The following is a 14,191-nucleotide window of genomic DNA, read 5'->3' as shown; positions in this document are numbered from 1 at the left end:
TGTTTCTCAAATTGACAAAGGAGGAGTAAAGAATCTCATTTGTGGCTTTCCTTCCATTCCCATAACACTCTTGGACTGGGAGGAAAGTTTTCCTGCATAAGCAGTAAGGAAAGAGTAATTCTCCCCTGTATGGGGGAAAAACAATACTGAATTTAGGTGCCCATGACATCTAGTTACCCAGAGCTCTGCAATAGTAATTATGATGTTCCCGGACAGGGGCAGTGAGGAAGACTCTAGGCCCCTTCAGTCTTCATCTAATTCCTCCTTTCACACTGCTAGAGTTTTGCCTAACTGAGCCCCTTGGTGGGAGCGGGAGCAGTCAATCCTCTAGTGCCAGGGACCCCTCTTAGTCCATCAGACGTCTCTGACCTTAGATGGGTGCCAGGGACCCATTCCGATCACCACTGATGACCCACTATGAGCTTTCCCTCTTGCCCCTGGATGTAGGTCTCTACTTCTAGAATTAACTTTCAGACAAACCTGTGGATTTTTTTCCTATCCCACTTAAAACAATTCCTTAACCTTCTAAATTTGGACAAGATTAAATTGTACATAGATTCCCTTTCATGAATCCCCTCCATGAGTTACACAGACCACAAATATGCCCAAACCCTGTGACTTATCCTTAGCCAGTCGAGTAGGGGAAGGGAAGAATTTAACATAAGGAAAGAAGGCTTAAGTCACCTGAAACGTGTGTGAATTTTCCCTGGACAGGCTGCCACTGCCAATTGCATCACTCACAGGCATCAGGGACTGTAACTGGAAAAGACAGAAAAGAGTCCTTCCACCTTCTGGGCAAGGCAGCTATCCCCATTCACTCCTGGGCCTTCAGTTAACACCAGAGAGTGGCCCCGGTTGCCTTCAATTACCAAGGGGCTACTAGGAAACACCCACTGAAAGACAAAAAGAAAAGGACTCAGGTTCCTCATCTGAACCAGGTGGTGGTAGTCAGGTGCTTCCACATAGACCTTTTAGTTTCACCAGAGAGTGGCCCCAGCCAGAAACCTGCAGTTGCCTCCATGCTTAGGCACTGCCCATCAAGGGTCCCAACTTGGAAAGGAAAACAGAGAGAGAAAGAGGAAAAAGAAAAAAAACAAATCCCAAACTTTGGGCTTACCTCCTGGCTGGCTCGCCAAAATATGTTACCAGTTGAGGGTAGTTGTCCAGGTTCTTGGTGTTTTGAACAAAGAATTGGACAGAACACACAAACAAGGCAAGGAAAGCAGAGATTTATTTTAAAGGAAAGTATATTCCACAGAGGGAGAACAGGCTTAAGCAAGTGGTTCAAGAGCATCAACTACAGAATTTTCTGGCTTAAATACCCTCTAGAGATGTCCCATTGGCCCATGCCCAATCGGATTGGTTGTGGAAGGAGACCAATCAAAGTGAAAAGTAGGCCCTCAACCAGTCTGATTGGTTGTGGGAGGGGACCTATCAGAGGTACTTTCATTTTTCAACTGCCGCCGGAAGAAAAGAGGGTTGCAACTGCCATGCAGCGACTGCCACGCAGGAAAAGGAGGGGTTGAAAATGGAGTCGCCTCTGATATCCAGTCAGCATGAATCAGCCTTAGGTCCCCTGCCTCCAGACCCTATTCTCCTACCTAACATTGTTTCTATAGAATTCTATTTTTATTTCATTCACACTGAAAGGGCAGAATCTCTCAAACCAAAACCATCATCATGTCACAAACCAGACTATTTTCCAACCTTCATTTCAAAATGACCACTATCATATTTTCCCCCTCTTAGTCGGGCAGTAGAATAGGGTCTGGAAGCAGGGAACCTAAGGCCCATTCATGCTGACTTTCTAAAAGTAAATCAAAAGGAAAAGTCCAACTTTCCAAGCTCAAGCAACAAAAGGACCAGAGGCAATTCCCTTTGCAACCCCCTGCCCAACCTTCTAGGCCCTTGGTATCTGGGCCTAGTCTTCATTTGCATAGGAGAATAACTTTGTAACTTTTGCCTCGGATTGGTTGCAGGCTACTCCTTAATTTACAGAGGGTGGGAACCAAGTAACCAATGGGAAATTTCTAGAGGATATTTAAACTCCAGAAAATCCTGTAACCAGGGCTCTTGAGCCACTTGCTGGAGGCCACTCCCACTCTGTAGAGTGTATGTACTATCATTTCAATAAATCTCTGCTTTCCTTGCTTCATTCTTTCCTTGCTTTCTTTGTGCGTTTTGTCCAATTCTTTGTTCAGAACACCAATAACCTGGACGACTTGTTGTCAAGACCCTCCATGGGTAACACTGGGACTACACCAAAGCCTCACAAATCATGGAATGATTTTCCAACCACATTATCTGATTCTAATGATGAAAAGACCTGTAGACCGGTCTGAATCTTGGAATTTGCCTATCAAAAAGCTCGGCTTTCCCGACTTCATAGGTCTTCAGAAGCGCATGTCTAACAAGGCTAATATTCCATCATCAGGATCAAATTGCTCACCAGGTAGTAAAAAGACACTACAGAATTTCAGGGGTTCTCTGCCAATGAGGACTTTTGAATTATGTAAAACGGATCAGCTACTAAGCAGTGTTCTATCTTCCTACTCTTCTAATCGATTGTCATCCCTTAAAGCGCTGCTAATTCTAGAAAACAATCTATAACCTGTTAGAACCAGCGCAAGCTGGTGATAACTACAAGTCCCATGATGCAAAGTATGAGCGCGGACCAATGTTGCTCGTAGTTCCTTCTGGGAATTGTAGTCTTCTAATCTCCTGTTTTGCAAACTAGGTATTGTAGCCTCCATTTCTTAGAAGTTGGGTTGGAAAAGTAAAGATAGTGCAGAGAATGTCGACTTCCTGCCACAGGATTACGTTTATCTTCGCTATCTGAGGGCCCGGCAGGACAACTCCAGTCGCGCCTCTGGTGGGCGGGCACCCTTGGCGTGACATCACTTCCGGCAGAGCTGTCCCAAGTTCGGCCCCTCCTTCCACACGGCAGGGATCTCGGGCCCGGCGGCGGGGCAAAGACAGGCTGAGGCGGGGAGCAGCTGCTTTTGGGGCGGGGGTGTCACGTGAGGCTTCTCGCTGCTGAGGGAGGAGGTGAAAAGCTGCGGTTAAGGAGAGTCCGGTTTAACCGTCACCGGGAAGCGCGCTCGTTCGGGATCGCGGAGTGGGCTGAGGTAAGGACTGGGTTGTTACCTCAGGACAGACGGTCGCTGTCCCGGGTTCTCGTACGGGTGACACCTGCAACCTCGATGTCTGGCGGGCGGCGAGAGGCTCCGCGGGAGAGTGGAGAGGCGCCGCAGGAAGCCCAGCCACCTTCAGGCCACCGCCGACCCCACTGTGCGTCTGGGAGGCGCTGGGCGCGCACCGGGCAGCGGAGGCGGGAGAGTCTGGGAGCCCGGGGAACGGCGGGTCTCGCCGCCTGCAGTGTGGAAGACCCGTGGCCGGCGCGGACCCCGGCCTTACCTTCCGAGGGTCGAACTATGCCGGATATTTGCCTCTTTCCTCCCGCCCACGGGGTTGCTCAGAGTCGGGCCACCTCACCTGAGGTTTTCCAGAGACTGAACTGGTCGTCCTGGGAGCAACTCCGCACCAGGGCAGAGGCGAAGACGCCCCTAATGAGCACAGCACGTGTTTTGTTTTGTTTTGTTTTGTTTTGTTTTGTTTTCAACGCTTGGGTAGCGCTCACATCTTCGGACGTCAGTGGTTGTATTGATATGCGACCTTCCCCAGCCAGGCGGCCTCAGGTAGAAGAGTGGCAAAGGCCAGGTGGATCCCTGGGACCTTAAGAAGGTTGAGATTTCAGACTTAACTTATTTTGGGGGAGGCCGTCAGGTGGAACTGAGGAGCGGTGAATCAGCAGCTAAAGTTTCATAAATCTTTGATAATGGGGAAAGGTTACCGAGAGTCACTTGAGTTAAAAATCTTTTTTTTTTTTTTTTTTTTTTTTTTTTTTTTTTTTTTTTTTTTGAGATGGAGTTTCGCTCCAGCCCAGGCTGGAGTGCAATGGCACGATCTCGGCTCACCGCAACCTCCACCTCCAGGGTTCAAGCCATTCTCCTGCCTCAGCCTCCCGAGTAGCTGGGGTTACAGGTGCGCGCCACCACGCCCAGCTAATTTTTGTATTTGTAGTACAGCCGGGGTTTCACCGTGTTGTCCAGGCTAGCCAAGAACTCCTGACCTCAGGTGATCTACCCGCCTCGGCCTCCCAAAGTGCTGGGATTACAGGCGTGAGCCACCGCGCCCGGCCCAGAGTTAAAAATCTTATTTCAGCATCTTTCCAAATCCAGGCGACTCATTTCTTACCTTTCCCACTAGTAGAGTTTCGTATGAAAAGTTGGGCAGTTATTGTTGTGTGTAGTCTTGTCATTTTGTTGGTCTGTAGTTATTCCAGTTTCTTATGAGTTTATTACTTAACGTAATAGCAAACCATTTCTTCTTTGTGTTATGATACTATTTTGACACAAGATATACTAGTCCTTTTGATAACAGATCCTTGAATGTAAGTTATAAAGATTTAAATACCCTCAGTTTATCGCAGAGCAGAATTAGTGATGACCTGTAAGCTGTGAAGAACGGTTACACTTTTCACTATTTAATTTTGTTGCATATAAGTTTAATGTTCACTGGGTTTTATTTTAGTAACTTGACTAAGTGTATTTTTAATCCTGGGTTCTATAAAATTATACTATGTAGCATGTAAGTATCTGGTTCATTGTTACTACTCTGTGTAAGTTTTTGTAGTTTCACTAATTAAATTGAAAGATAATGTGAATAGATTTCCTCCCTTTCTGATTAAATCCAGAGGTAATGTAAATAGTTTTCCTCCTTTTCTTCTCTTTTTCTCTCTTGTACTGAAATGTAATACTGTCAGGATGATAAGCATGGAATAAAGCTTCAGAAGGGTCTTTACCAATCTTTCTCCTACCAACTTTTACATAGATGAAATCAGGTTAAAATGAACATTACAGAAATACTTCACAAGGGAATAAAGTAGGGGAAAAAGGGATAACATGTAACATGGGGTCAAGAAAAAAGAGTGTGAAGCAGTTTTACTCTCTCTACCTTGCAAATAGGAGTCCTTAAAGACAACTGGGATTAAAAGAAGGGGTTTGAGGTATGTTTTCTTTCCAAATAAAATAATTGAGTGTCATAAAATTGAAAAGAACATTTTTCTTTTGGATCCTGCTGCAGATTAAAGACTAATCTTTTAATATGTCCTTTTCATTTTTAGATAGTGAATTCCTAAGAAGAAAATAATGGATTGCATATTAGTTGTTCTCTAAGTGGACTCAACAGTGTGCAAGCTTGTTGCAAAAGCCAAGGGAAGATGGCAACTCCTTATGTCCCAGTTCCTATGCCCATAGGAAACTCTGCTTCCAGTTTTACGACCAACAGAAATCAAAGAAGTTCTTCTTTTGGCAGTGTCTCAACAAGCTCAAACTCTTCTAAAGGCCAGTTAGAAGATGCAAATATGGGTAATTTTAAACAGACAAGTGTTCCTGATCAAATGGATAATACTTCACCTGTCTGTAGCAGTCCCCTCATTCGGACTAAATTTACAGGTGCAGCTTCTTCCATTGAGTATTCTACTAGACCAAGAGAAACTGAAGAGCAAAATCCGGAAACAGTGATTTGGGAAGATAGACCATCTACACCTACTATACTGGGTTATGAAGTGATGGAAGAAAGAGCTAAATTTACTGTAAGTATTGACTTCTGCTGTATACCAGTACAAAGTGAAAGATTGGCTAATCTGTGTGTTTAAACCGGTGTTAAATTAATGTAAACCTGTACTTATAATTTCTTGAATATGAAATTCTAATGGTTTTTACACCACTGAATTCTATCATGTTGTTGTAAACTTTTGCTTTACCTTAATAAATTTTCACAAACCAGACACACCTATGTAACTATTAATAGCACATAAATCAAGGAAAAGGACGTTACTAGAATCTTAAATGCTCTGGGTTTTCTGCCAGTCAGGACCCATTCACCCGATACTTTTGTATAGCCTAGATCAATTTTGCCTATTTTTGTACTTTATCTAAATGGAGTTACATACTCTTTTTGCATCTGGTCTCTTTTCTTTAGCATTGCCAAATTACATGCCCAGCTTTAAAAGATATTGATGAACAGTGTTTCAGAATGGTTGTACTGATTTATACTCCTAAAAGCAGGATATAAGAGTTTCAGTTGATTCATAGCTTCTTCACATGTGATATTTTAACATTTTTATCATTTCAGCTATTCTCATGGGTATAGAGTAATTGGTTGTGGTTTTTGAATTTTCTTAATGACTAATTAAATTGGATTAAAAAAATTTTTTTTGGCTGTTTGGATATTCTCTTGTGAAATATCTGTGCATGATTTTTGTTCATTTTTCTTTTGCAAAGTCTCCTTTTTGATTTGTAGTTTTCTACGCATTTTGGATATGTTTTTTTCAGATAATGTATTACGACTATCCTTCTCACTCTGCTTTGCCTTTTCAATTCCTTGATAATACCTTTGATAAACAAAAGTTCTTAATTTTAATTTGGTTTGATTTGTTAATTTTTTTAATGGCTATCACTTTTTGAAATCTTTGCCTACTCCAAGGTTACAAAGATATTGTCCTTTGTTTTCTTCTAAAATCTTTACTGTTGGGCCTTTCACATTTGTAAACCACTGGAATTGATTTTTGTCCATGGTGTGAGATGAGGGTCAAGTATTTTTTTTTTTTTTTCCCCCAGATGGGATCAATTAATCAGACTTATTTAAAATACCTCTTTCTCCTCTTCATTTTCAGTGTTGTCTGTGTCATAAATCATGTGACCATAAATGCATGGGTCTGCTTCTGTGTTCTGTTTTTCCATCCTTTACTAATTTCACACTGTCTTAATTAGTAAAATCTTGTAATAGGTCTTGATATCTAGCAGTGTAAGTACTCTAGCTTTTTTCTTCAGGATGGCCTTGGCTATTCTTGGCCCTTTGCATTGAGATTTTGTTAGATCTATAGATTAATCTGGGGAGAACTGACATCTTTACAATACTGAGTCTTTAAATCTATGAACCTCATCCATTGACTTAAGGCTTTAATTTTTTCTAGTAATGTTTTGTTGTTTCTGGTGCAGGATTCTTACATCTTTCGGTTAGATTTGTTTCAGGTTATGGATGTTGTTTGATGTTCTTGTGAGAGACATCTATTTTTGTTTTCTATTTACTGCTATTTTATATATTTTGACCTTTTATGTTTATGTATCCAGCAACCTTGCTTAACTCACTTATTAACTCAAGAGGTTTACTTTTTTGGTAAGAGTTTGTTCTTTTAATAAAGTTTAATGTTTACTTCAATGTTTCCTGCTGCAAATTTATGACACGATAGGATGACCTCCAAGGAAAAATTGTTGGCATAATTTATGAAGAGGCAGTCTTTAAAATTATCATAAGACTGTGATATAGGAAATCTGCAGGGAACTGTCTCTCTTTTTTTTGGAAAATTTTTAGAAATTATAATAAACTGATGGCCAATTTCCTGAATTAAGGAATAGGCATTTATTGAGTTGATACTATGATCTGAATGTGTGTTCCTTCAAAATTCATATGTTGAAACCTAACCTTCAAGGTGATAGTATTAAGAGATGGAGCTTTTGGAAGCCAGTAGGTCATGGGAGCAGAGCCCCCATTAATAGGATTAGGACTCTTAAAAAGACGCCCCAGAGAGCTTTCTTGTCCTTTCCACATGTGAGGACATAGCTATAAGGCACCATCTATAAACCAGAAAGCAGGCCCTCTCCAGATACCAAATCTGTTACTGTCTTGATCTTGGACTTCTCAGACTCTAGAACTTTGAGAAATAAATTTCTGTTGTTTACAGGCTACCGAATTTGTTGTATTTTGTTATAACAGACCTAACAGACTAAGACAGATGATATGTGTGAAGATGCAGGTATGTGGCCAAATACAAGGTGGTGTTAGGAAGTAAATGACAGACATGAAATTAGTCATATTCATTTATTAACTCAACTTTTTTTTTAATTACCTATTATGCCTCAGGCACTGTTCTGGGTAGTAGTGGTACAGCAATTTGAATGAAAGCATGATAAGTAAGTAAATAACAAGACGCCTGTTATGTGACATGGTGATAAGCCCTATTGAGAGAAATAAGATAGAGAAGAAAGAAAGGGAATTTCCTCAAATCTGGGGTTGGGATTTAAATAGCACTGTCAGTCATGGCCTCACAAAAAAGATGTTAGTACTAACAGGAAATGAGCCATGAGAATGTGTTTTCAGCACAGATGGGACAACTACAAAGATCCTTGTGGCTGACAGCAGAGTAAGCTGTGGGAGGTGTAGGGAATGAGATGACAGGCAGGGAAGTGTGGCACACAGATCACATAGGGAAGGAGGCACTGTAAAGTCTTTGAATTTTACTCTGCATGAGATGGGAATCTTTGAAAAGGTTTTTAAAACAAGAGTCATGTGATCTGACTTAATGTTTTAGAAAGTTCCTTCTGGCTACTGAATTGAGACTGGTTTGGTCGAGATGGAGAACAGTCAAAGCAGGAAGCAGTTAGTAGGTTCTTGTAGCAATCCAAGGGAGACGTGATGGTATTGTGAACTGGGATGGTGGAGGAGGTCCTGAGAAGTGATCAGTTTCTAGATCTATTTTAAATGTAGAACCAGCAATATTTCCTAATGATTTGGAAGTGGAGTGTGGAAGAAAGAGAAGTCAAAGATGACTTCAAAAGTTTTGGCCTAAGCAATGGAAAGAATATGGCTGCCATTTAATTAAATGACAGGTTTTGAGGGGATGATCAAGATTTGTTTTTAGATATGCTAAATTTGATATGTCTGTTTGACATTGAAATGGAGATGTTACATGTGTTAACGTGTACACATATATATGTATTGTGTGTGTGCATACACATAAGCTGAGTTTAAGGGAGTGGTATGAGCTGGAGATACAAGCTTGATAATGTTAGGTTTGTAAAATAATTTTTTCTAGATGTAGTCTTTTGAATTGATCTCGTAACTAAAAAAGTATTAGGACTCACTGTTGATCTGATAATATATAAAGTGTCTAGTCTTTAAAAAGGATGTTTAAAGACAAAAATTGACTAGGATGGGTAGTGAGTAGGATTGGGAAGGAAGCATGCTGTAGACCTCTTTGGTAATGTTTTGTTTCTTGCTCACTGATATGGTTTGACTGTGTCCCCGCCTAAATCTCATCTTTAATTCCCATGTGTTGTGGGAGGGACCTAGTGGGAGGTAATTAGGAAGTATAGCTAACTTGCTTTTGATTTTACGAGCTGATGGGCAGAAAGGACTTACCTTGTCTCGGATGAGGGGCAAGGGGCAATCATTGGGGCAGGTCTTTCCCATACTGTTCTTGTGATAGTGAATAAGTCTCATGAGATCTGATGGGTTTAAAAATGGGAGTCTCCCTGCACAAGCTGTCTTCTCTTGTCTGCCACCATGTGAGACTTGCCTTTCACCTTCCATCATGATTATGAGGCCTCCCAGCCATGTGGAACTATAAGTCCAATAAACCTCTTTCTTTTGTAAATTGCCCAGTCTCATGTATGTCTTTATCAGCAGTGTGAAAACGGACTAATACAGTAAGTTGGTACCAGTAGAGTGGGGTGCTGCTAAAAAGATACCCGAAAATATGGAAGCGACTTTGGAACTTGGAAGAGTTTGGAGGGCTCAGAAGAAGACAGGAAAATGTGGGAAAGTTTGGAGCTTCCTAGAGACTTGTTGAATGGCTTTTCCCAAAATGCTGATAGTGATATGAACAATAAAGTCCAGGCTGAGGTAGTCTCAGTTACAGATGAGGAACTTGTTGGGAAATGGAGCAAAGGTAACTCTTGTTATGTTTTAGCAAAGAAACTGGTGACATTTTACCCCTGCCCGAGAGTTTTGTGGAACTTTGAACTTGAGAAGGATGATTTAGGGTATCTGGCGGAAGAAATTTCTAAGCAGCAAAGCATTCAAGAGGTGACTTGGGTGCTACTAAAGGCATTCAGTTTTATAAGAGAAGCAGAGCATAAAAGTTTAGAAAATGTACAGCCTGACAGTGCAATAGAAAGTAAAATCCCATTTTCTGAGGAGGAATTCAAGCTGGCTATAGAAATTTACATAAGTAATAAGGAGCCCAATGTTAATCCCCAAGACAATGGGAAAAATGTCTCCAGGGTATATGAGAGGTCTTCATGGCAGCCCCTCCCATCACAGGCCCAAAGGCCTAGGAAGAAAAAGTGGTTTTGTGGACTGGGCCCAGGGTCCCTGTGCTGTGTGCAGCCTAGAAGGCTTGGTGCCCTGCATCCCAGCTGCTCCAGCCGTGGCTGAAAGGGGCCAAGATAAATCTCAGGCCATGGCTTCAGAGGGTGCAATCCCCAAGCCTTGGCAGCTGCCACATAGTGTTGAGCCTGCAAGTACACAGAAGTCAAGAATTGAGGTTTGAGAACCTCTGCCTAGATTTCAGACGATGTATGGAAATACCTGGATGCCCAGACAGAAGTTTGCTGTAGGGGTGGGACCCTCATGAAGAACCTCTGCTAGGGCTGTGTGGAAGGAAAATGTGGGGTCAGAGCCCCCATACAGAGTCCATACTGGGGCACTGCCTAGTGGAGCTGTGAGAAGAGGGCCATTGTCCTCCAGATCCTAGAATGGTAGATCCACCAACAGCTTGCACCATGCACCTGGAAAAGCCACAGCTTATAAAAGCAGTCAGGAGGAGGGCTATACCCTGCAAAGCCACAGGGGTGGAACAGCCCAAGGCCATGGGAGCCCACTTCTTGCATCAGCATGACCTGGACATGAATGAGACATGGAGTCAAAGGAGGGTATTTTGGAGCTTTCAGATTGACTGACCCACTGAATTTCAGACTTGCATTGGGCCTGTAGCCCCTTTGTTTTGGCCAGTTTCTCCCACTCGGAATGCCTGTATTTACCCAATGCCTGTATCGCCATTGTATCTAGGAAGTAATTAGCTTGCTTTTGATTTTATGGACTCATAGGCAGAAGGGACTTCTTGTCTCGTATGAGACTTTGGACTGTGGACCTTTGAGTTAATGCTGAAATGAGTTAAGAATTTGGGGGACTGTCAGGAAGGCATGATTGGTTTTGAAATGTGAGGACATGAGATTTGAGAGGGGCCAGGGGCAGAATAATATGGTTTGGCTATGTCCCCACCCAAACCACATCTTGAGTTCCCACATGTTGTGGGAGGGACCCAGTGGGAGGTAATTGAACAATGGGGGCAGGTCTTTCCCATGCTGTTCTTGTGACAGTCTCATGAGATCTGATGGTTTTAAAAATGGGAATCTCCCTTCACAAACTCTCTTCTTTTGTCTGATGTGCCGCCTTCTTTCGAAAGAGATGTGCCTTCACTTTCTGCCATGATTATAAGGCCTCCCCAGCCACATGGAACTGTAAGTCCAGTAAACCTCTTTCTTTTGTAAATTGCCCCGTCTCAGGTATTTCTTTATCAGCAACATGAAATGGATTAATATGCTCATGGTACTAGTTACATAGGTGTGTTCATTTTGTGAAAACTTGTCAAGTTGTATGCTTATGAATTGCATACTTTTTTGTATATATTTTGTAATTCAAAAACAACTACATTAAAATAAAAACAGTAAGAGAATACATAGGAAGCTTCAAGTAAAAAGTAGAAACAACAGTTATTGGAATATAGAGAAGGGAATGATCAGTACTGTTCATAAAGTTTTCATTGAAAGCACTACTCAAACAAGCAGAAAGAGCACTTTCTGGAAGAGATAAAACACAAAAGTCTGTACTTTATCATGCCTAGAGAAACAGGGGTATTCAGTGGCCACAGTGGAGAGTAACTTATTTAGAAGAGGGAGTTCATTTTCTAAGACAAGTAAATAAAGTCAGTATGTATTATTTGTAGATAAACCTAATTATTATATGAAATGCACTTTTATGCTCTATCAGTCATTCATACTGAAAAGTTTTAAAGTCAACTTCTCTCTTCTTTTAATGAGTGACTACTAAAAAGAATTTCTTTTGTATCCCGATTGCAACTTTTTTAGATCAGAACCTTCTGCTGACTTTAATTTAAAGAGTATCCAAATAACCTTGTTTCCCACCCTTATATGTTACAAAGATAAATTGCTTATTTTTTTTACTTCAAAGCTAAATGATTAATCCTTAACTCCTCCTTATTCTCCCCTTAAAAGCTGAAAGAGAAGTTTGTATGGGAGAAAAATCAAAGGATAAGGATAATCTGTAGTCCCTAACTAATGAGTTACCTTTAGGGCAGCACTGTCCAATAGAAGTATAATGTGAGCCATAATTGTGAATCACATCTGTAATTAAATTTCTTAGGAGCCACATTAAAAACAAAAGAAATAGGTGAAATTATTTTATTAATGTATCTTATTCAACCAAATATGTCCAAAATATTATTTTAACATGTTGGTATTAGACCATTTTAATAAATGCCATTTACATCTTTTTTCACATTAAATCTTTGAAATTCAATGTATATGTTGCACTCTTAGCACATCTTAGTTTTGACTAGTGACACATTGAATGCTGAATTGCCATGTGTGACCAAAAGTGCAGCCCTAGAGCTACACTTGGAAATTATTGGACAGCAAATGTCCAGGAAAGAAGTTACTTTTTTAAAGAGATTTTCTTATCCAGCAGATAGTTATTGAATATCTCATATGTGCCTATATCTAGTTTAGTGCAAAATACCTTATCAAAAACTACTAGATGTTTCTCTGAGATTCTATCATAAATAACACTTTCTCATAATATGTTCTAAAATTATGCTTTTAAAAAATAGAATCCACTTTTTTCTTAAGCGCTTTTAAAAATATATTGACTTGCTTCAAGTTTTTCTATTCAGTAGCCTACATAATTGTACATAATTACAAAAATGTAAATTTTTTTCAATTGGGGTTTTTTGGTATTTCAAGCTTATATTTTGCCCTTTTTTACAATAATTTCAACTTTCATTTTAGATTCAAGGGTTACATGCACAGATTTATTACATAGGTATATTGTGTGATGCTGAGGTTTGAAATACTAGTGAACCCATCACCCAAGTAGTGAGCATAGTACCCAACAGTTTTTCAACTCATTCCCCTCTCATCCTCCTGACCAAGAGTCCCCAGTGTCTATTGTTGCTATCTTTATGTCCGTGAGTACCCAATATTTACCTCCCACTTATAAGTGAGAACATTATGTATTTGGTTTTCTGTTCCTGCATTAATTCGCTTAGGATAATGGCCTGTACCTCCATACATGTTCCTGCAAAGGACATGATTTCATTCTTTTATATGGCTGCATAGTATTCCATGGTGTATATGTACCATATTTTCTTTTTCAAATCCATTAGTATTCCATGGTGTGTATGTAACATATTTTCTTTATCAAATCCATCTTTGATGGACAGCTAGAATGATTCCATGTCTTTGCTATTGTGAGTAGTTCCTGCAGTGAACATGCAAGTGCATGTATCTTTTTGGTAGAACAATTTATTTTCTTTTTGGTATATACCCAGGAATGGGACTGCTTTGTCAAATGGGAGTTCTGTTTTAAGTTCTTTGAGAAATCTCCAAACTGCTTTCCACAGTGGCTGAATTAAGTTACAATTCCACCTGCAGTGTATAAGTGTCCTCTTTTCTCCATAACATCATCAACATCTGTTGTGATAATGACTGATAGCCATTCTGACTTCTGTGAAATGGTATCTCATTGTGGTTTTGATTTACATTTTTCTGATGAGTAGTATTGTTGAACATTTTTTAATGTTTCTTGGCTGTTTGTATATCTTTTAAGAAGTGTCTGTTCATGTCTTTTGCTTACTTTTAATGAGGTTATTTGTTGAATTTTTTAAGTTATTTTTATTTTTATTATTTTTTTTTTTTTTGATGGAATCTCACTCTGTCACTCACTTGAGTGCAGTAGTGTGATCTTGGCTCACTGCAACCTCTGCCTCCCAGGTTCAAGCAATTCTCCCGTCTCAGCCTCCCGAGTAGCTGGGATTACAGGCACCCACCACATCTGACTAATTTTTGTATTTTTAGTAGAGGCGGAGTTTCACCATACCATGTTGGCCAGTCTGGTCTCAAACCCCTGACCTCAAGTGACCCACCTGCCCCAGCCTCCCAAAGAACTGAGATTACAGGCGTGAGCCACTGTGCCCAGCCTTGAATTGTTTATGTTCCTTATGGATTCTGGATATTAGACCTTTCTCAGATACATAGTTTACAAATAT

General features: G+C 40.6%; 1 protein-coding gene and 1 long non-coding RNA gene across 3 annotated transcripts in view; one reads left to right on the top strand and one right to left on the bottom strand.

Moving 5' to 3' along the window:
- The window catches only part of LOC119624907 (uncharacterized), a 65,022-nt gene extending 62,136 nt beyond the window's left edge, over positions 1–2,886 (bottom strand). Inside the window, exon 1 of the long non-coding RNA XR_005241045.2 lies at positions 2,612–2,886. This is a non-coding gene — a long non-coding RNA (uncharacterized lncRNA). The remainder of the gene's footprint in view (positions 1–2,611) is intronic.
- A 79-nt stretch (positions 2,887–2,965) lies between these two features.
- The window catches only part of SNX16 (sorting nexin 16), a 48,935-nt gene continuing 37,709 nt past the window's right edge, over positions 2,966–14,191 (top strand). The window contains exons 1-3 of one of the 2 annotated variants that reach the window (XM_008000981.3): positions 2,966–3,128; positions 5,186–5,429; positions 5,517–5,656. In XM_008000981.3, coding sequence (XP_007999172.1) covers positions 5,282–5,429; positions 5,517–5,656 — 288 coding nt within the window. In that variant the 5' untranslated portion in view covers positions 2,966–3,128; positions 5,186–5,281. Of the gene's footprint in view, positions 3,129–5,185; positions 5,657–14,191 lie in introns of both variants that reach the window. The other variant, XM_008000980.3, reaches the window with a different exon arrangement.

The sequence above is a fragment of the Chlorocebus sabaeus genome, chromosome 8, assembly GCF_047675955.1.
Source record: "Chlorocebus sabaeus isolate Y175 chromosome 8, mChlSab1.0.hap1, whole genome shotgun sequence".
Classification (NCBI taxonomy): Eukaryota; Metazoa; Chordata; class Mammalia; order Primates; family Cercopithecidae; genus Chlorocebus; species Chlorocebus sabaeus.
This window is presented reverse-complemented; position numbering and strand designations above follow the sequence as displayed.